The sequence below is a fragment of the Salvelinus alpinus genome, chromosome 5 (assembly GCF_045679555.1).
Source record: "Salvelinus alpinus chromosome 5, SLU_Salpinus.1, whole genome shotgun sequence".
Classification (NCBI taxonomy): domain Eukaryota; kingdom Metazoa; phylum Chordata; class Actinopteri; order Salmoniformes; family Salmonidae; genus Salvelinus; species Salvelinus alpinus.
This window is the reverse complement of record NC_092090.1, coordinates 28,291,952-28,314,191: the sequence shown is the minus strand read 5'-3', so window position 1 is coordinate 28,314,191 and position 22,240 is coordinate 28,291,952. Positions and strand designations below refer to the sequence as shown.

Sequence of the window (22,240 nt, the reverse complement as noted above, 5' to 3'; positions counted from 1 at the left end):
AGTCCAGTGTGTGCTTTATTGAACTGGGAGCTGGTGGAGTTTGATGAGTATGGGGGTGATGTGGTCCCAAGGTCTGGTGTGTGTGTATGAGGACTTGTGCAGCTGAATTTTTTTATATGTTGAAGTCTGTCCAGTGTTTTGGCGGGGAGACTAGAGAATGGCGTTGCAGTAGTCCAGGCTTGATAAAACAAAGGCGTGAATGAGGTTTTCAGCATTGAGGTCAGTGAGAGAAGGTCTGAGTTGTGAGTTGTTTTTGAGGTGGAAGAAGGCTGACTTGGTGATGTTTCGCATGTGGGGTTCAACGACAGAGTGGGGTCAAATGTAACACCAAGGTTCCTGACTGTGGAGTTGGAGTGGATGGTGCAGCTGTAGATTTTCATGTTGAGTTGACCCAGTTTATTGATGAGGGATATTGGGCCCATGATATCTGTTTTGTCATCGTTTAGTTGAAAAAATGTATTGCTCATCCATGTTTTCAGTTCACGGACACAGGCAATGACAGAGTGGGGTAGCAGAGTGGAGTTGGGTTTTGTGTGGATGTACACTACCGTTCAAAAGTTTGGGGTCACTAAGAAATGTCCTTGTTTAGGAAAAAAAGGAAAAAAAATTGTCCATTAAATAACATCAAATTGATCAGATATACAGTGTAGACACTGTTAATGTTGTAAATTACTTTTGTTGCTGGAAACGGCTGATTTTTAATGGGATATCTACATAGGCGTACAGAGGACCATTATCAGCAACCATCACTCCTGTGTTCCAATGGCACGTTGTGTTAGCTAATCTAAGTTTATAATTTTAAAAGGCTAATTGATCATTAGAAAACCCTTTTGCAATTATGTTAGCACAGCTGAAAACTGTTGTACTGATTAAAGAAGCAATAAAACTGGCCTTCTTTAGACCAGTTGAGTATCTGGAGCATCAGCATTTGTGAGTTTGATTACAGGCTCAAAATGGCCAGAAACAAAGAACTTTCTTCTGAAACTCGTCAGTCTGTTCATGTTCTGAGAAATGAAGGATATTCCATGTGAGAAATTGCCAAGAAATTTTAGATCTAGTACAACGCTGTGTACAACTCCCTTCACAGAACAGCACAAACTGTCTCTAACCAGAATAGAAAGAGGAGTCGGAGGCCCCAGTGCATAACTGAGCAAACACCAGTCTCAATGTAAACAGTGAAGAGGCGACTCCGGGATGCTGGCCTTCTAGGCAGAGTGGCAAAGAAAAAGCCATATCTCAGACTGGCCAATAAAAAGAAAAGATTAAGATGGGCAAAATAACACAGACACTGGACAGAGAAACTCTACCTAGAAGGCCAGCATCCCGGAGTCGCCTCTTCACTGTTGACGTTGAGACTGTTTTTTTGCGGGTACTATTTAATGAAGCTGCCAGTTGAGGACTTGTGAGGGGTCTGTTTCTCAAACTAGACACTCTAATGTGTGCATTTACAATCTTGACCACCAGGAGGCAGAGAACAGGGAGGCATGCCTTAACTAAGGCAGTGGTCAATGGAGCAAGTTGTGGTTTTGGATTTAGAAAATAGTTCAGCAATGGTGGTTTCATTGACGGGAGAAGACACTGCTGTTGGTATATAGCCTCCACTTTGATATGCTGCTTTCATACTTTGAAATAATGGAAATGTAATTTATCAGCCTGATGGATATAATATCCTGTCATGACATGAAGTAACCATTTAAGTTCGGTCTATCTTGGCATTTTTTTATTTTATTACAAACCTCCCACAGACTTATTTCAGTGTGTGTACCTCATGTTCACATGTGAAAATAATTCATCAATCGCCCATTGTTACGCAACAGGTAACATGTTCTGCTCTTGCGTAAGAACGACACTTTCTCCGCCCTTTTCGAATCACCATTTCACTCTGTGCGAATCTGCGGCTGCGCAGTGTCCGCCATTGAGGACCCACAATCAGAAGGAAAGGGTCAGAAATCGCTTCGATAGGCAATGGTTGCACGTTTCCTTCATTCTTGAATCCAAACTTTGCCAACATTCTTTCATTAAACACGACACCTACTGTCTAATAATAATAGTATCTAATAGTCGTTTTAATTCATGGATAGCAGATTTAGATATTTTATAGCAATTTGAAGTAACCTTCATATCTAACGTTAGTCCGCTGTTAAGCTTACGAGTGAGGTTAGCTAGCTAGCTACCTGGCTAGCTTTAGCTACACGAACTGAGCCTTGCTCTGGGGCAGTGTGTCTGCAGTGTCGTTTGATGGATCCAAGAATCGCTTGGTTTCAGCCAGAACAACGAGGGCCAGCCAACAGCCTGTGGATGCAGATTTGGGAAACAACACAAGGTCTGGGGAATCTGTACTTCAATAACAACTGTAACACGGGTAGTTTGTCTAGCACGTCAAGCCTCAGTACGAAATCGAACATCAACGGGACATTGGGTAACGTGATCTCGAACAAGAACGGAGCTGTCACTAACAGCGAACCCAGGAACAAGGGAATGTCCAACTCAACGAAAGACATAGATGTGGTCGAACAACGAGACTTTATTCCGTTGGAAGCTAATAACAACCACAACAACCGTTCATCGTTGGGGAGGGGCAGCGGAGGGGGGCAAGTGGGCTCTGGGGTCTCAGGACACCCCAACAAAAGGAAAAGAGACAACAAGGCTAGCACTTATGGATTCAACAGTAGCCTCGAGACCGGAGGCTGTGGTTACACGGGAACACCATGGAAAGTCAAGAACTACTCTGAAGGAATCTTGGGGTAAGAAACAAAATGACACATCAAAACTAGCTACTAGTAACGTTAGCTAGCTCATATAACGTTACAAGTTAATCATAAATCACGTGTTATCTAGCTAACGTTATATATCTCTGCCACACTAACGTTAGTTGGTTAGACAACTAGCCAGCCAGCTAACTTGGCTGGTGAAGTGAGCGCACATATTCCTATGGTTAGACATCATAGCCATATTTAGGCGTGCCGATTTGACCGTCAAGCGTCATAATCCATTATGTTGGGGGACGTTCCTAACCAGCTAAGGTCAGTCGAAAGCAATGGGACAGTCAATGTTAACTAGCTAGTTAGTTAGCTACATCCAGCTTGTTTTATTACCTTGGTAGCTAGCTACCTCGTGGTTGCCAACATCTGCATGTGTTCACTACACTGACGAGCTAAACAAAAAAAATCTAATCCGAATGACATTTAGTTGAAAGCACGAGTACTGAGCAGTAACCATAGTCAAGTCAATGCAGAACTCTTTTCTTGATAGTTGACATGTGACTGACTGTCAGGCTAAGCCTATCTAACTAATTCTGGTATTTCTCGTCTGTTTCACTGTTGCCTATTTGCAGCAATTAAAACCGAAAAAACAACTTCTATGGTGGATATAAATCAGAAGCATCTATTCTAATTCCAAAATGTACTAAAAGGTGTAAATAGGATACTTTTGGTCAGTCAGTATTTTCCCAAATTGAGATTTGCGAGATTGAAGAAACCCATCAATTTCTTTAGACAGCAGATCTACTCATTAGCATGCATCGCCTCTGACTTCTTTACGTGAAACAACACTACTACATCGTAGCCAATGTTATGTTGAAGGAACAATACTTGTTCTTTATTAAACAGCGTGTTTTTTTCTCTCCAAATCACACATCCTCAGAGCTAATTTAGGTATCACAAACACAATTTAATCCTTTAGCCAAAGTCATAATAGGGTGGCTGTTTGGGATACCTTAGCTACTGTGAGTGAATAGGAACAAACAACGATAACTGTCAGAGTACATATAGCAAACATAACAGGCCCACATCAAACCACAACCCCAAGTTGCAATTCGGGAATGGTGTCTATTTCTTAATGACTGTGGAAAAGCGAGGTGACATCAGTGAGTTCTGCCCCCCTTTAAAGGGGAGCGACTGGGCAGATGCAAATGCACAACATGTATCTTAAAGGGTCAGCAATCTTGGCCAGAAGCCGTTGTACACAACATGTGTAGGCTGAACTATTTCCCTTCTCTCGAAGTGTTACGTAAGTAAAGGCCTGAGAGTTGACAGATTGTCCCACTTCTGACACAAATGTAGTTATCAGGGACAGTCAGGGGGGCTTGTGGCCGTGTAGCTACAGGGCAAGTATACCCTCCCAGCCGTAAAGGTCCAGACCTCTTAGTAGAGTCTCTTAGTATAGTATTTTTATTTAATCCTTATTTAACTAGGTGAGTCAGTTAAGAACAAATTCTTATTTACAACGGCCTACCCCGGTCAAACCCTAACCTGGACGACACTGAGCGAATTGTGCGCCGCCCTATGGGACTCCGAATCATGGCCGGTTGTGATTCAGCCTGGAATCGAACCAGGGTCTGTAGTGACGCCTCTAGCACTGAGATGCAGTGCCTTAGAACGCTGCGCCACTCAGGAGCCCCGAGTACACTCTGTCTTTCATATAGGTTGGCTATACTAGCTTACTGATTATGATATGTCAGGTTGGTACAAAGCAGATATAGAGGTTAGGTTACTGTAACCATTTTCTCTGTAATGACAGAGGGTATTTCCCCAGACACTGCTGAAATGAAATGTGCTGCTTTACAACCATCCAAATGCCTTATCTTATCACTGTTGTTTTGCCTGAGTCCCCCCTCTGTTTATTCGTCCAAGTATAAAGGACCAGGTCTGTCTTGAAAAAACACATTGACCAATTAGTTTATATAATCTTAGTGTTACAGAAATTTTGTGTGACAGCTATTTCAGAAATGCAGTTCTTACTAGTTTAAACTAGAGAAAAGTCCTGAGGTGGGTGGGGTGTTGTTTTAAAGGCTGAGGTGTAGAGGCGTGTTGTTTTTCTCTTCTACGTGCCTGACAAGCGTAGGCTAGCAACATGCAAGAGCCCAGAGCAAAGTCTTAGCTAAGCTGATCCTCATTTATAGTAATATGAAGCACACTGTTTGCATAAGGACATTCCTTAGTGATTACTCTAATACCCCAACCTTTACTGTACAGCCTGGATCACAGTCACAACCAGGCTCTGTCTCCCACACTCCTGGTTCTTATTCTGCTCACAATGCTTAGTTACTGAGTTGCATCATGAACATATATTTCACAATATATACATGTAAAGCCTAAATATCTGCCAATTGATAGTGTTGCTTTCAGAGAGTGTTTTTCAGGCTTGTAATCTCTGTTTGTGGAAACGTTTCATTAGCTTTCTTCCCCAAGTCCCTGACTGGGAAGTGATTCACATTCAGGTGCATTTTCCTGTGCTTGTGATACCTGAGGGATCGCCTATTCAGGCTCGCATTAGTCAAGAGGTTGATTTTGCATTAGTTACACAATTTGATGGGGAGGGGAAAGAAACGGGTGGGAGAAGAGTAACGATTTTCCTTGGACGAGTAAGGCACTGTTGTTGGTTGCGGGGGTGGGGATAGGGCGGGTAGGGGTGTAGGTGTGTGTATGCGTGCAGAGTTGTTGGACTGCATGATTGAGCCCAGAAGGTCCAGCCGCTCTGTATAAGGGGTGCTGTGTTTACATGCAGCACACGCTGAGCATGTCCTGAATTCGCTCTCCCAAAACAAACCCGCCCCTCCAGGAGAGAAACCTGAGCTCTTTCTCTGATGTCACAGAGCCCTCTATCCAATGAGCTCTGGAACAGCAATGGCGTTGTGCCACCTCTAATTCACTGAAACAAAAGTTGTTGTGAAAGACCCAGAAATGTTATTGGTGTGTGAGTGGAGTGGACTGCCTAAAATAGTATTTGTATGGCTGCACTGTGCTGTCACACACAACTAGCTGTGGAAAAACCTGGGTTGTGTTCACTAGGCACAAAACAGAAGAAAACTTCCCAAAATGGAGTGAAACAGGGAGAGACTATTTGAACTTGACCAATAAGAAATGTTTGTTTCATTACCTTTTGCTACAGTGTGCCCAACTTGTGTGCTATTGAACACAACCCTGGCCTTGGTCCTATATGTTGAGGTCAGGGGTCACACAGTGCCAGATTAGTTTTGTACAATGTTGACCCCATGGGCCATCTAAATGTGCTGCTAATCTCTCGGTGACTATCAGTATAGGCACATTATTGTTTTTATAACCATCTCTGAGATTTATGATCCAAGTCCCACAGCTCCAGCTTTCAGATATCACCTCTTGTTACCCCAACACAGCACCACTCATAGAGCTATGGCTCGGTCTGTACTGTACTGGCTGTTAGAGATATCAATGGCGTTTTCTCGTTTGGGCAAATGTTCGTCCTCCATCTTTTTTCTCCGTGACCCGGAAACCGGTAAGCGGTCATTGAGTTTGTCATTTCGTTAGTAGGCAAACGGAAGATGGTCCTCCTCGATAGCCTCCTTTAGGCGAGGAAACAAACACAAGTGTATCCTACCCGAGTCTTTCACGGAAGAGTTTTGAAATCTGCCACACCCCCTTTGAATCAGCTATTGTTTTCTTGAAGGAGAAAAGCATGCAAACATTTTAAAATGACATGCTACTTATAATTTTGTCTTTGACATGTCTTGCAAATCTAATTGAGAAAAGGCATTTGTACCCCCCCCCCCCTTCTGGCATACAGCCAGGTGGTGAGGTGAGGACTTGCAGAGAGCTATACATGCTGCTGGTCCTTTAGACTGTGGGTAATATACCCTTTTCTCTACCAGCACGTGTGGGAAACCCTCTGTATCTCAGCCATCCCATGTGCTTAAAGAGGAATGTTTTTTAATTGATATGTTCTCCCCTTCTGGCCAATTTGAAAGCCGTTGAGTTAATGTAATCTGAACAGCATATGCGGTAGCTAGTTAGGTAGATTGTTTCTCGTTTTAGTACAGCCCAGACAAATTCAATACTGAAAGACAATCATATTTATTTTGTGAATGTCGTACTGTTTGACAATAAGTTTGGAGACTGCTGTGTTTTTTGAGGCCGTTTCTGTTGTACGAATTATGGTAATTGGATGTTTGAAATCTCTTTTCACGGTCAGTATTTAAACATTTCTGGCAATTGCATTTTCATAAGCCTGTATAAATGCCTTTCAACCAGGCAGATTAAGAGAAACCTACCTAGGTACAGGTCACTTCATGCCATGTGACTAATGATGAAAAGCACACCGTGTGCTCTTTTCTCTACTCCAGTCTTGATGAACTCAATATGCAACCTGTATACCACAGATCTCTATGCTTGTCTGATAGGTTGCCACTCACATGTTGCATCCTGACTCTTTTTTAAAAGGCCTCACACAGTGGGAGGAGCCATGAGGACTTTGTTGACAGGCAGACTAGGGTCATGCAGTGATTGGAGTCTAGCCTGTGAGCTCAGAGATGGAGTGGTAATTGTCACGGCGATCAGAGGACATGACATGCAGTACGTTTACACCAAACACACGAGTTTGAGTAGACTAGACTCTTGTTGCTAATGTTTAGCCTAGTGCTAATGGCTCAAATCTGTTAGCAGTGTGTCTGCAGATTGTATTTGGGGTAGCCCAAGATCTAGCAGCCTAATTAATAAAGATCATATTGTTCTTTTGATGTCTGTGTCTGTCCATGGGTCTCTGTACTGCTGAATATAGGCCTAGATGTTATGGTGGATCGAGCCTTAGGGCTTTAATTGAAGAGGATGGTGTAATGTAAGTGTAGTCTAGTGTTTATGGCAGCACGCCAGATGTTTTGGAGCCTGTGGTGCAGGGAGCTTTTTTTTCAGCACTAAATACATGGTTTCAACCGCAGCTAGTGTGTGCCAGATAACTCCACTGAGGTCAAGCAGGTCACTAACGATCAGGGACAACTGGGGTCCTCGTAGCCATCGCTTGTCTTCAACTCAAATCCTCTGGTTATGGTAGCAAGTCTGAGCCACTGTAGTGCTGCTGGAGGATAAGTCAGGCATTGATGAAAGCTTAATGAACTGGCCACCTTATGTTCAGTGTATGGTTTGGGTTGACATCCTTTCCTCTGTGTGTGTGTGTGTGTGTGTGTGTGTGTGTGACTATGCGTATTGCTGGCCCTGTCACTCATAGGCTAGCCTATTCATGTTTTTGTGTGAGCGGCATATTTACACATGTAGCACTGCCAACAGAGGGACTGCCTAATAAGCAGTGAGTGAGGAAAGTTTTTGCAGGTTCACGTGAAGAGAATGCCTGCTGGATGACATGTCTCTCACTGTTTCTGGCAGCGCTATGAAACATGGGCATGGTACAGTACCCTGTTATTTCTGTCCCTGGTCCTTCTGCAGTATTTATAGCTGGTTGCTCTAATGCTGTTCGGTGGAGGCCATTCTAAACCAGGGGGCTGGCCTTGCACATCCGAAAAGCCATCTGCCAGCGAACCCTCTCCTTTCTCAAAGGCACTTTGGCAGCCAGTTAGATTTCCCTCCTCTGTCTTTTACTGCCTGTGTCTGAACTCAAGACACATGCCCTGCCCTCTGACTCTCACACACCTTTATACTGTCAGTCCATCTGAGCAGCTGGTCAATAAGCAGTACCAGTCTGCCACTGCAACAGTGAACTTGCAGATGAGACCCTGATGTTATGGTCCTCCCCCTCTTTCATATGAAGACATATTTCCTCCACCACACCTACTCTGCTGCCTCAGAAACCTACTGGCACTTGCTGCTCAGTTGTACACTACAGTATCTATATCTTGGAAAAGATGTTGCCTGTTTCCGTTGCAAAGCCATTCCTCCAAACCCAGGGCTCCCAAATGGGTTTGCCTAGTTTTGCTCTTTGCTTGTCACATGCTCCAGAGGCACTGGGCTGCTCCCCCTGGTCTAAGCCGGTTCCCTGGGTGACGAGGCGATGTGGCTTAACCCTGAAACGAAAACCATTCTCCTCACACACGGACAGCCAGTCAGACACTGCTGCTGTGAAATGAAACTTAGCAGCACCACTGGTCTGAGCTGGAATAGAGAGCCTATACTTAGGCTGACTCTCTGAAATGAAACTGACTCTTAGCACAGCTTTTTGTTTGTTATAAGCACAGTGTAGGAGGCCGGCAGTGTGAGACAACTACATTTGCTAGGAGACTGGCAGACACACAATACAATGTGCTCACATATTCTTTTAAAAGACCTTTGCTTGAAAAGCAAACGGCAATAGTACTGTTTGGTCATGTTGAGACACTGTAGCCAGTATACACTTCCTCAAAATAGTCAGAATTAAATCTGTCATTAATTTAGACGTTTTTCTATAGATTTTTTCCCCCATCACTAGTTCCCACTATAGTCATACCTTGCTATGTTGACTCTAGGTGTGTTCACGGTGCAGTCTTTGTTGCAGTGACTGGCTGGGCGTGATGAATGCTGTCAGCCAGGTTGCCTCTGCAGAGTGTATCTGTGGGCCTGTTGCTGCCTGTGTGTGTTATGTGTTGAAGGTACTAAACTCCTGTTCTCATGTCAGTCTGACCAACACCAGAAATGAAGAGACAAATAGAAAGAGAAGGAAGGAATCCCCTGCATAGTGCTCCGCTTCAGTCACCTCAGAATACACTGTAATGTGAGGCCCTGGCCCGTCCAGAAAAACAGCTCATGGTACCTCAGGATAGGGAACCTCATGGTGGGCATCTTCACACACAATTACCGGGCCTGCCCTGAGGCGTTAGCTTGGCCTACTTAAAATGGGAGAGGCTGGTGCTTGGGTGAGGAAAGGTGTAGAAGTTAGATTAGTTTAGCAGCCTATTGTTTATATTACAAGCTGTGTGATACACTCCTCTGTGTGAATATAAAGGGATCATTGTTTGAGGATGAACACCTGCAGTGATGTAGCTTGAAAGGCCTGGTATCATCACATCAGGGAGGAGTACTTCTACCCAGGGACTGATGGCATTGAACTGGCATGACTGTCTGGCTGGCTGGACTGCTGTGTAGATTGGGCCAACAGACAGGCTGGTGATTGGGGCGGCTGTCGGCTGGGGTTTAACCGGGTCAGGGCCCTTCAGTTGGACTCCTGGCTGCTACACCAGGAATGTCTGTCTGGGTGTCGATGAGGATTAGGCGAAACACAGACTACTGTAAGCGCCAGGGAAGACTGTTATCTAAAACGCAGCGCTCCATAGAGCGCTACCTAAATGAGAAGCAGGCTGAATCCTCTACAGTAGCTACTAGTGTTTCTCACAGCTAAGCCCTCTCGGGTACACAGGCTCAGAAGTAGCTACCATTTCTTTCCCACTCTCTCTTTGATTTTCCTGCCAAAGGAAGCTGTGCTGCAGGCCTGTCATTGGCTGGGTACTGTGTTGTGTTTACATGGCCCTGTGGGTGACTGGGATTGTGTGTGTGTGAGCAGACCCAGTAAAGGGGCAGCCAGGGCAGAGTGACCTGCTCCAATCCCAGTCCACGACAGCCCCAGCCCAGCCCTCTGGTGTCCTGGCCTCTAGTACACCCCCTCCAGTATGTGGTGCTCACTCACATTACAGCTGCTCACACAACAGGACTGCTGCCTCTGCTCTACTCACAATCATAATGCTGTTTGTGCAGCTTGCTATTCAACTCAAGCTAGTAGAGTTTCCTTTGTAAGATAAGGAAAGAGAATAAATATTTTATCCTCCGATGACTGAGTTTCCCTACGGCCTTACTGTGTTGGTTGGTCACTGAGTGTTAGACCTAGTGTCCACGTGTTGTCTGCTCCGATCCCCTTTGACTGGCTTGATTTCTCTCCATTCTGTTCCTGCTCCGCTTCCTGTCCCCACACTAAGCACTGGCCAGAACATACAAGAGCTAACCAGTAGAGTTTGGAACAACAAGGACGTGTGTTGGTTGGGTCAAAGGTTGAGGTGGCAGCTGGCTTAGGCCGCACTGTGTGTGTGTGGGCGGCAATCAGTACCACGTGTGAATGTTTGTGTGACCCAGTCTTTAGTGTTATTGATATAGCCTCTGATCTAGGCCCTGTGGGTGGGTGTGTTGGTCAATCTGCAGCTTTAATAATAGTCAGACAGCAGGGTGAATTGCAGGCAGAAATAACCCCAGTCAGTCAATTACTGGCCCAGTCACGGTCTTGTCTCTGTGCCATTGTGTAATGTATCTGACAGTTGGCACAGTTTCTGGTCTCCCTAAACGAGCCCTGGCATTCATACCCACCCAGTCAAGGACCAAGTTTACCTGACTGACTTATCGGGGCCAAGGTGAAGGGAAGCGGCCCTGTTTATTGTTTAGTAAAGTCGATTTGTTGATTTAAGCACCCATTTTTAACTCAAGGACAGCAACACTTGTACTTATTAGCATTGTCCTCCCAAACGATTTAATCAGGCAAGGGACATTACATTTATGCCAACTGCTTTGGTACCAGTGAAGAACTGGTCCATACCCCTAACAGTGGGAATATGCCCTATGATTTGTACCAAAGGTGTAGATGTATTGCATTATGGTGGCTTTGTGATCTTTTCTCACACGTCAGCCTGTCTGTCATAATGTTGTAGTTAATGCATTTCTTCCCGTCTTCAGTAGATGCTACTTGATTACAGTTTGTTGGCACACAGGTGTTGGCAGTTAGCCTTTAACATAACACGCCTCCAGTAAAGAAGCCAGTTTATGTAATGATGATGCTTTGCAATTAACTCCTCACGAACGCCTAGTGTGTTTGAGGAAGTGTCATTTCTGTTTTCACTATTTCATTAGATTGTAGGGCAGGGTAATTGTCTCTGGTGGCTGTTCAGTGAGCTACCTGTGAAAGTTGTTAACAAATTGCGTTGACTGGCATAATAAAATATGTATTGTAGACCCCATCAATTGTATTGTAGACTTGTTATTTAGATTATTCTCTTACTATATATTCTGCCTTCAATCAATATATTCTGCTTTCAATCTTTGTCAGTGTATTTTGATCTGTTTCAGACTCTATCCTACTATCCCCATGACCATGCTACTTTCACCCTTTCTCTCGCTCAGTCTCTGTCTCCCTCCCTAACACTGTTTTCTTTCTGTGTTCTGCAGGCTCCATGAGGAGATCAATGACTTCTACAAGCACATGTCTCCTCGGGCAGAGGAGGAGAGAATGAGGATGGAGGTGGTGGACAGGATCGAGAGGGTCATCAAAGACCTGTGGCCCACTGCTGACGTAAGAGATCACTCGCATCGCTACAGTTCCAGTCCTAAGCCCATACAGGTCTATCCAGGTCCCAGATCTGTTTGACCATTATTGGTGTTCAGCAAACTCCTCTGGTTGTTGAAAATTTAACATAGTTGAAAAGATCTGGGCCCAGGCTAATACGGGTCATCGTTCAAATAAATATTGCAACCATGTAGAGTTCATGCTTTCATAAAAGCCAACACCAACTACTAGAAGTGACAGGCAGAGCAAAAGTTTGGAATTGAAGTGGTTTCTAGCTACACAGACAGGTCTCACCCACACAGCAGGCTGCTTGAGATTCTCACAATCTCCTGTTCCCTCATTTTACAAATTCCCTTCATTGCTAGAGACAGCATGAGAACTTGCTGCTCTATGTAGAAATGCTGTCTTTACATCTTTCTAGTCTTTCTCTGGCTGGCTCTATAGCTGTCTGAAAGGAGTCGTGACTCTGTAGGAGAGAGTGATTTTCTCTCCCTATAGGCTGAGCTGTAATGACGATGAAAAACAGGCCGTATATGGTGGGGCGTGTGACCAGCAGCCATTTGTGAAAGCACCTGGTCGGTCCGCTCTTATCTCCCTGCTGTGTTATATTTTGGCCTGTAATCTACAGTGCTCCAGGTGTCCTTATTCCTGCTGACTTTGAGCCTGCTGATAGAGCTGTGTGTGTCTGCTCTCAGCTTTACAAGCTATACCAGGGATGGACAACTGCTGTTTTGTAGGCCCGCGGATCACTTTTTTAGTTTAGGAACTCAGTCTGGGTCTCAATTTACTGTTGAGTTGGAATAGTAGAAAACACAAGGTGCAATTTCTAAATGTGGTTTTACATCAGCAGTTCTCTTATGTCTCACTGACAGTAACTCAATTAGCCCATGTCAGCTAAAATGTCTAGTGGCCTGCTATCTTGTAGTAATCATGGTCGAATTACCAACCGGGGGGCCCCCATGGATTTTGTTAGTCACTTTCACTCAGACATCATATAAAAACATTTAATTTCTTCACCCTATGGCAAAATATGTAGAATTACAGGGAATTTGCTGTGAAACTGCACATTTTTCTCTGTCCCATGGCAAATTGTGTAGTATCACAGGAATTGATCTAAAGAAATGTAAAACAGTTGCCCATCCCTGAGCTAGACAGAAAAGCCCACTGCTGTTCCTGGTACCTCTCCTACCTCTTACTCTATCCACTGAGGCAGGAGAGCAGTTAATATCCTGTCCACAACAAGATCAGGACTAAGACTCCCAGCAATCACCTGACCTCTTACACACACTCAATATGAGACCTGTCTGTGACTGGGTGAACTGAACAACTGTGAACCCACCAGATAGCTGAATAATTAGTCTAGGAGGCGGCCACCATGTCTTTCTCTCCCTCTCTAACTTCACTCCGTCTCTCGATAATGTAAGTGACAACCACTAGCTCTTAATACAGTAGAGCCGAGCCATGAGTTAAGTTCACCTTGGGGACCTGTGTGGATGTGTGTTCCCCCTCACTGGAATTGGAACTCGTCCACACAGTGGCAATCCATCACCCCTCTCATTTCCACCCACATCACAATCACATGTCCTGCCTCTAGTTAGCAGATTGGAGCCCAGGCTTTAAACTCCTTGGTCGGTTCAGGCAGGAGCTCAGCCCAGGAGGGAATAATGGCTGGTTTAAGGCTTAAGCAAAGGCTATTTTTGAGCCCTCAGAACCAATGTGAAATACTGTTATGTGATGTGACATTGGTTAATGCCCACAAAGCTCAGATAAAGCGGGATATTTGTCTGGAATCTGGACGCATTAAATTAAATGCTTATTTCATTTATTTTTGTCCAAACCGTTGGGGTTTAAAGCATAATTTTATCCTTGTTCTCATAACTACAGTAGTATGGTTTGTTCAATTCCCATTTTTTGCCCCCAAGAACATTGCATGGTTGTCAGATAATGATTGTGCACCGACTTGCATAAAAGGTGAAATAAGTTGATGCATGTTAGACTCCCTCCCCACTTAGCATAAATATTATATTTTTATTGCTTTAGTTGACACCTGTCTCCAAGTATCAGACTGTTGTCACAGGCAAGCAGCATATCATGTGACATGACAGACATCAAATCACTTTTCTTTATTTTCTAACTAAATACCTGCCATTGTATCAGTTCAAAGCTAATGTATAGCTCGGCTTATCTGATTGATAAGTGAAATCAATGAATAACACATTTGACTTTGTGTTACAGGTTCAAGTGTTTGGGAGTTTCAGCACGGGCCTCTATCTGCCAACCAGGTAAGCTATTTGATTCAGGTAATGGAGTACATAATCGCCTTCCTATCGTAATCTCTCTTATAGTGTGTTGGTGATATGCGGGTTGACTCATAACCTGCAGACCCTGCGGGTATAACCGCGGGGCGGTCGGGTTTAGGGTTATGAAATATTGTGTGGATGAAGGGCGGGTGGGTGGCGGGTTGAATAAAGAGGAAACAACACCTTAATAAATCCGGGTTAGGGCCGGTTGCGGGCCTCAGATTCACTTTTTCACATACTTGGGCGGTTGTGGATGGGTTATTAGCAATAGCGGGCGGGTGCGGGTGAACAAACAGCTGACCCGCGCAACATTAGTAAGTGTAAACTGAACCATAACCCAATGAGTCCCACCTTATCGCTGGTGTGTTTTGGACTTCTAACCACTTTTAAACAGTGTTTGTTTGAGCTACGGACTTCTGGGTTGTACCATTTGATTTCGTCTGTTCTACCGAAATGTCTTGAGTCCAAATGGTTTGAGCTACAAACTATTAAAAGCCATCTATGTTTTTCTCTGACGCTCATAAGCGCCGTTAGAAGGTAAGGGGTTCTTCTGCATAGAAGATCATAGGAAATCCCAGGACATAGTTTCTATAATACTGTAATAAACTCAGTTGCGGTCACAAACTCCACACAGTTGTCACTGACTAGTTAGATATTCATTTCCCAGTGAAAAAACAATTTCTATACTTACTGCATTCATATAATTTTTTTAATCAGGTTTTTACTTTGGCAGATTTTGTTTATTTTTAAACAGTTGTCGATTAAACTCAGATGCAACGGTTTTGTCATTGTTTTATCCTCACAATAAAACACTTCATTGTGAGGCTAAATACAGTACCTTCGGGAAAATATTCAGACCACTTGACTTTTTCCACATTTTGTTAGGTCGCAGCCTTATTCTAAAGGACGTTCAGAGACTTGTCCCGAAGCCACTCCTGCGTTGTCTTGACTGTGTGCTTAGGGTCGTGGTCCTGTTGGAAGGTGAACCTTTGCACCTGTCTGAGGTTGTGAGCAATCTGGAGCAGGTTTTCATCAAGGATCGCTCTGTAATTTGCTCTGTTCATCTTTGTCTCGATCCTGACTAGTCTCCCAGTCCCTGCCACTGAAAAACATCCCCACAACATGATGCTGCCACCACCATGCTTCACCGTAGGGAGGGTACCAGGTTTCCTTCAGACGTGACGCTTGGCATTCAGGCCAAAGAGTTTAATCGTAGTTACATCAGACCAGAGAATCTTGTTTCTTATGGTCTGAGAGTCCTTTGGTGCCTTTTGGCAAACTCCAAGCGGGCTTTCATGTGCCTTTCATAAAGGCCTGACTGGTGGAGTGCTGCAGAGATGGTTGTCCTTCTCGAAGGTTCTCCCATCTCCACAGAGGAACTTTGACGCTCTGTCAGAGTGACTATCGGGTTCTTGGTCACCTCCCTGACCAAGGCCCTTCTCCCCCGATTGCTCAGTTTGGCCGGGCGGCCAGCTCTAGGAAGAGTCTTGGTGGTTCCAAACTACTTCCGTTTAAGAATGATGGAGGCCGCTGTGTTCTTGGGGACCTTCAATGCTGCAGAAATGTTGTGGTACCCTTCCCCAGATCTGTGTCTAGACACAATCCTGTCTCGGAGCTCTATGTACTATTCATTCAACCTCGTTTGGTTTTTGCTCTGACATGCACTGTCAACTGTGGGACCTTATATAGACAGGTGTGTGCCTTTCCAAATCATGTCCAATCAATTGAATTTACCACAGGTGGACTTCCAAGTTGTAGAAACATCTCAATATGATCAATGGAAACAGGATGCACCTGAATTCAATCCCAAGTCTCATAGCCAAGGGTCTGAATAGTTAAGTAAACAAGGTATTTTAGTTTTTAATTTAAGACATTTGTAAACATGTCTAAATACCTGTTTTCCCATTGTCAATATGGGGTATTGTGTGTAGATTGCTGAGGATTTTTTTCAAATGTAATCCATTTTAGAAAAGGCTGTAACGTAACATAAAGTGGGAAAAAGTTAAGGGTTCTCAATACTTTCAAAAGGCATTGTATAAGGGCTGGACATGCAGATAAATGAAAGTATGATAAATGAAAAGCAGATTTTTGCTGGGCTCTCGGGACTGATGGGGTTAAACTACAAAAATTACCCACTGGGCAAAAACGTGTTTAATCAATATTGTTTCCACGTAATTTCAACAAACATTTCATTTGATTTTGAAAAAGTAATCAACGTAAAGGAATTTCTTTTTTAACCTAAATCCAATGACAGGTGATTGTTTTTGTTCATTTCACTTATTTAATTTATGCTAGGTGACAACTCAACCACATGTAAATCAAAACCAGATGTTTAACTGACGTCTGTTCCAAGTGGATAAGCTCTTAGGCCTTTCCTACACACTAATCAGTATTTGGTATTCAGACTTGCCTTATTCAGTTGCGTAACGTCAATATGATGCATTTTGCATCATATGATGCTGTGTTTGCATCATATAAGGCAAAATGCATCATACCGGCTAAATGTTTGTATTTTTTAAGTTATACATCTTAAACTTGATTGCTGACATGCTAAACATTTTGGGACTATAACAGCAATGGACTAATGAAACTAATACCAAAATATCGTTTTTGGGTGGAGTTTTCCTTTAAGTTCAAGGTCAGAATACATAGGCATAGAGAGAAGTGCATAAAAAGGGAATAATGTTACATTTCCGCACGTTTAACTCTGTTCAGAATTCACTCCTTTGTGAGTGGTTATATGGAGAATGTGGCTGGCCATTGTGTAATTATTTGCCTTTGTTTTTTGGGATTATGGCTGTGGTAATTTTAGCACTGCTGATCCAAAGCCTTTTTTAACCTTGTTTCTTGACGAGCCAGACTGCTCTCTGCTCCGACGTCTCACACACACACACACACACACACACACACACACACACACACACACACACACACACACACACACACACACACACACACTGTAACTGGGGACTCTGGATTAGTGACAATAAGCTGTGTGTGAAAGTGAACTGGAGAGTCCTCTCTTCAGATCCGAATGTGATGTTGCTCTGACTTCTACTACTTACTCCACTTCCTAGTGACATCGATCTGGTGGTGTTTGGGAACTGGGAAAACCTGCCCCTTTGGACCCTGGAAGAGGCCCTGCGGAAGAAAAACGTGACTGACGAGAACTCCATCAAAGTGCTGGACAAGGCCACGGTATGTTTGTATTTGTATTTATGGCAGCAGCTACTCTTTCTGGGGTCCAGCAAAATTAAGGCAGTTATACATTTTTTATTTTTAACATTACAATACATTTACACCAGATTTCACAACATATTAAGTGTGTGCCCTCAGGCCCCTACTCTACCACATATCTACAACACAAAATCCTTGTGTAAGTGTGTGTATAGTGTGTACGTTATCGTGTTTGTATGCATGTGTCTGTGCCTTTTGTTTGTGTTGCTTCAGTCCCCGCTGTTCCATAAGGTGTATTTTTGTTTTTTTAAGTGTAATTTTACTGCTTGCATAAGTTACTTGATGTGGAATAGAGTACCGTGTAGCTATGGCTCTATGTAGTACTGTGTGCCTCCCATAGTCTGTTCTGGACTTGGGGACTGTAAAGAGAGCTCTTGTGGCATGTCTTGTGGGGTATGCATGGGATTCCGAGCTGTGTGCCAGTAGTTTAGACAGACAGCTCGGTCCATTCAATATGTCAATACTTATCACAAATACAAGTAGTGATGAAGTCAATCTCTCCTCCACTTTCAGCCAGGAGACATGCATATTATTAATATAAGCTCTCTGTGTACATCCAAGGGCCAGCCATGCTGCCCTGTTCTGAGCCAATTGCAATTTTCCTAAGTCCCTTTTTGTGGTACCTGACCACACGACTGAACAGTAGTCCAGGTGTGACCAAACTAGGACCTGTATGACCTGCCTTGTTGATAGTGCTGTTAAGAAGGCAGAGCATCGCTTTATGGACAGACTTCTCCCCATCCTAGCTACTGCTGTGTCAATATGTTTTGACCATGACAGTTTACAATCCAGGGTTACTCCAAGCAGTTTAGTTTCCTCAACTTGCTCATTACCATATGATTCATTACAAGATTTAGTTGAGGTTTAGGGTTTAATGAATGATTTGTCCCAAATACAATGCTTTTAGTTTTGGAAATATTTAGGACTAACTTATTCATTGCCACCCATTATGAAACTAACTGCAGCTCTTTGTTAAGTGTTGCAGTCATTTCAGTTGCTGTGGTAGCTGACGTGTATAGTGTTGAGTCATCCGCATGTTGTGCATGCATACTAACCGTGCAGTGTGTCATTGCCTCGGGTGACCGTGTGTGTAAATCCATCCTCATCACTATGTTCCATTGTTCCAGGTACCCATCATCAAGCTGACAGACTTCCGCACAGAGGTGAAGGTGGACATCAGCTTCAATGTGAAGAACGGAGTTAACGCTGCCCTTCTCATCAAAGACTACAAAAAGGTAAGTGAAGCAGGCATCTCTTATTCAGGGTACATTGCTTTTACCTAATGCAGTCCGGTAAAAGAGCTAGCTGATGAAACAGGCTTGAAAGTTAGCACGCATAGATTGTTGTATATTTGTCAGGTTCTGACGGAGGTGTTGGTAGCTAATACACTTAACTACGTCTCCTCAGTCCCTCAATCCAGCCATACCCAATGTCCTAGTTTGAAACTTTCCCCGCTAGAGGGCACTATAACCATAACCATGGGTTTAACCATAACCACATGTTTCTTTTATCCATAAGAAATACCCAGTGCTTCCGAAGTTGGTTCTGGTGCTGAAGCAGTTCCTTCTCCAGAGGGATCTGAACGAGGTTTTCACTGGAGGGATCGGCTCCTACAGCCTCTTCCTTATGGCTGTCAGCTTCCTGCAGGTGAGAGACTTCTGCTCTTATCTTCTGCTATTCTCTCAAGTAGCCCACACACACAGTGCAGGATAGATTGCATCTAACATTAGACTAATTTACTGTCTATAATAGACTTTTGACACATTTTAAGTCTTTCTCATGCAGTAAACTAAGATGATTTGGCTTGTTCCTCTATGCAATTGACCTCTTATCCTCTGCCCTTGTATTTCAGCTTCACTACAGAGAAGATGCGTGCAGCCCCAATGCCAACGTGGGCGTTCTCCTTATAGAGTTCTTTGAGCTCTATGGGCGCCACTTCAACTACCTGAAGACGGGCATCCGGATCAAAGATGGCGGCAGCTACGTGGCCAAAGACGAGGTTCAGAAGAGCACTGACCTCTACAGGCCCTCCATGCTCTTCATTGAGGACCCCCTAGCCCCAGGTAACAAGGCCTTCCATTCAGCATGGGTGCACTTGCCCAGGTGATACCTCATTTTAGCACTGTGATGCTCAAGATCTGTAACATCAGTCAACTACTGATGACACTAAACCTAAGAATCACACACTTTAACGGGCATGAATAAGACGGCTAGAGGTCCCAGGTGCCCATAGCAAAGGCTAAAAAGTCAGCTCAATATCAGACAATGTCTGAAATCTGTCACTCTTTCCAAATAGAGATGATCTAAGCATGCCTCTTGCCTCCTGCAGATAACGACGTTGGCCGCAGCTCATACGGTGTGTTGCAGGTGAAGCAGGCCTTTGACTATGCCTACATAGTGCTCAACCACGCCGTATCGCCCATCGCCAAGTACTACCCCAACAACGAGTCTGAGAGGTGAGGAGATGGTGAGCTAGGGCTCGCTTTAACCAACGACCGCTCTCACATTCCTTGGCTGCTATCTTAAAAAATGTTAAGTTATTTACTAAATACTCTATTTGAACTACTGCAAACAATTTCTTCTAATCAGATATGTCCTATTTTCTTTCCTCCAGTATACTCGGCAGAATAATTCGGGTGACCCAGGAAGTGGCTGAATACAGGGACTGGATCACCAAGCTCTGGGGACCACAGTCTCAGAATGAACCTGCCCTGAATGGTATGTTTTCACAGTACTACTGTGAGTCTAGACACGGTCACAGATCTACCGAGTTGATAGTCAGTGTGTTTGAAGGGATCAGTTTCAGTAAGACAAGGTGCAAAATTGGTAATCTTAATTACGTTTTAAGTAGTTTGGGATCCAAGGTGATTTGTAGATCAGTGAAGTCCGACTGCTATTTAGTCGATCTAAAACACACACTGTCTTACCACTGTTTGTCCATGTGCTGTTGCTGTAGGAAATGATGTCACACTGTTAGTGAAGCCTCAGCGGCTGGACGAGTGCAACAACAACCTGACGGAGGAGGTGACTGCATCTCGCAGCAAGACCTCCTCCAACTCCTCCTCATTAGCGTCATCCTCATCCTCCACGGTATCCAGTTCCAGCGACGTTGTGAGTTTTGTTACTCAAACACACCATGTGTGCACACTAAAACCACAATACCTGAGGAAATCAACTCTTAACTCTACATTTAATGTGAACCACCCATTTGTTGCTGACCTGATTTACTGAGTTGTGATTGGTTGTCCCCAGGATTCTGACGGGACGCCCTGTAAGACAGTGAAGCAACTGCCTGGGCGGGGCTCCAGCGCCCACAGAGAATCCTCAGGTGGCGTGACCAATCACAGAACACAGAGGCACACCACCAGCACTCCTACTGACAACAAGGGGGGCAAGGTAGGGTCAGCTTGAAGAAACCTAAGTCAACCACTGAAAAACTCTGTTACTGTACCTACAAATGCCTTGAACTTTTATGACCTGAGCGTTACAACACACTGTCGGTACATAGATAACCATTTCAATTTTACATTTCAATGGCACATATAGGCCTACCAGTGATCTGTTTACTGATCTAACTAGGTGTGTGTCTGTCTTGTTTCCCAGGCCAGGTTGTTCCGCTCGTCCAGTAAAAACACCCACCACGCCCAGCAGAACTCGTCCTCATCCAACATCAAGAGCCACTCAAGCAGCAAGCCACACTACCAGGGCAACAGCAAGAAGAGGAAACCTCAGCAGCACTCCGAGGCCCAGGACCTCTGCAGATAGGGCCGTCTTGGTCTGCTCTGCAACAGACTGACAGCCTGACTGTCCCACTTCTGCTGCCATACCACATACTGACTGAGGAGTAGTATTAAGGATCTTCCTTCTCTCAAGCGACACGCATCTTTTTATAGCTGAAAAATAACCCAAAAAAAGAAATGGGAAATGTTGGGGCTTAGTTCTTCAAAGAAATGCTCATTTTCTTCCTTGACATAAACATGTTCTACAGTGGAGCTACACACCACATCCAGTACCTACAAATCTTGCCTTTTACCATAGCACCATCTGGTGTTTTGGAGGAATAAGTGTCTGGAAAGTAATGTAGATTTTGACAAGCAATACCTGGAACTTGGCTGGTGAACGAACTTCAGCAAGAAAAGTTTTAAAAAAAGAATAAAATACACAAATAACAAATGTACAAAATGTTATATTGAAGAAGAAAAAAAATTCACAGATTGAAAGACTAAAACCCAAAATGCAATCTGTAAGTGGATACGATAATTTTGTTTTTTTTGATGGGCGGTTATTTTTTGGTTGTGTAATCAGATTATACAAAGATTTGTACAAAAAAAGACAAACATGCGGAAATCTTTTGAGAAAAAATTATCATAAAAATTGTTTGACTTTTTACCGGATAATAGTGATTCAAGGCAAATGTAGATGTGCACATTTGCCTGCTAATCTGAGTAGTGGCAGGTTTGGGTTCCATTGCCAACATAAATCATCAGCATTCTATTTCTACGTGGCTGCTCTCTCAATGTGTTGACAGGCTTCTTTCCAAATTGTACCCCCTTTCCTATATAGTGCACTACTTTCACTAAATAGGGAATAGGGTGCCATTTGGGATGCACTAACAGTGTTAGCAGTATGCCTTAGTCAGGTAACGTGCACACACACAGCCCTATAGATTACTGGCTGGCTGGGGACAAATCACTCATTCATACATACAG

General features: G+C 43.9%; 1 protein-coding gene across 1 annotated transcript; it reads left to right on the top strand.

Annotated features, from left to right (window-relative positions):
- The first annotated feature begins 1,908 nt into the window (after positions 1-1,908).
- LOC139575838 (terminal nucleotidyltransferase 4B-like) lies at positions 1,909-21,713 on the top strand. The gene is made up of 12 exons (XM_071401194.1): positions 1,909-2,744; positions 11,877-12,000; positions 14,230-14,276; positions 17,372-17,492; positions 18,659-18,766; positions 19,050-19,178; positions 19,384-19,594; positions 19,861-19,987; positions 20,146-20,249; positions 20,488-20,642; positions 20,784-20,927; positions 21,135-21,713. The coding sequence occupies exons 1-12, from the start codon at positions 2,239-2,241 to the stop codon at positions 21,294-21,296; spliced, it is 1,938 nt and encodes a 645-aa protein (XP_071257295.1). The 5' UTR covers positions 1,909-2,238; the 3' UTR covers positions 21,297-21,713.
- The last annotated feature ends 527 nt before the right edge of the window (positions 21,714-22,240 follow it).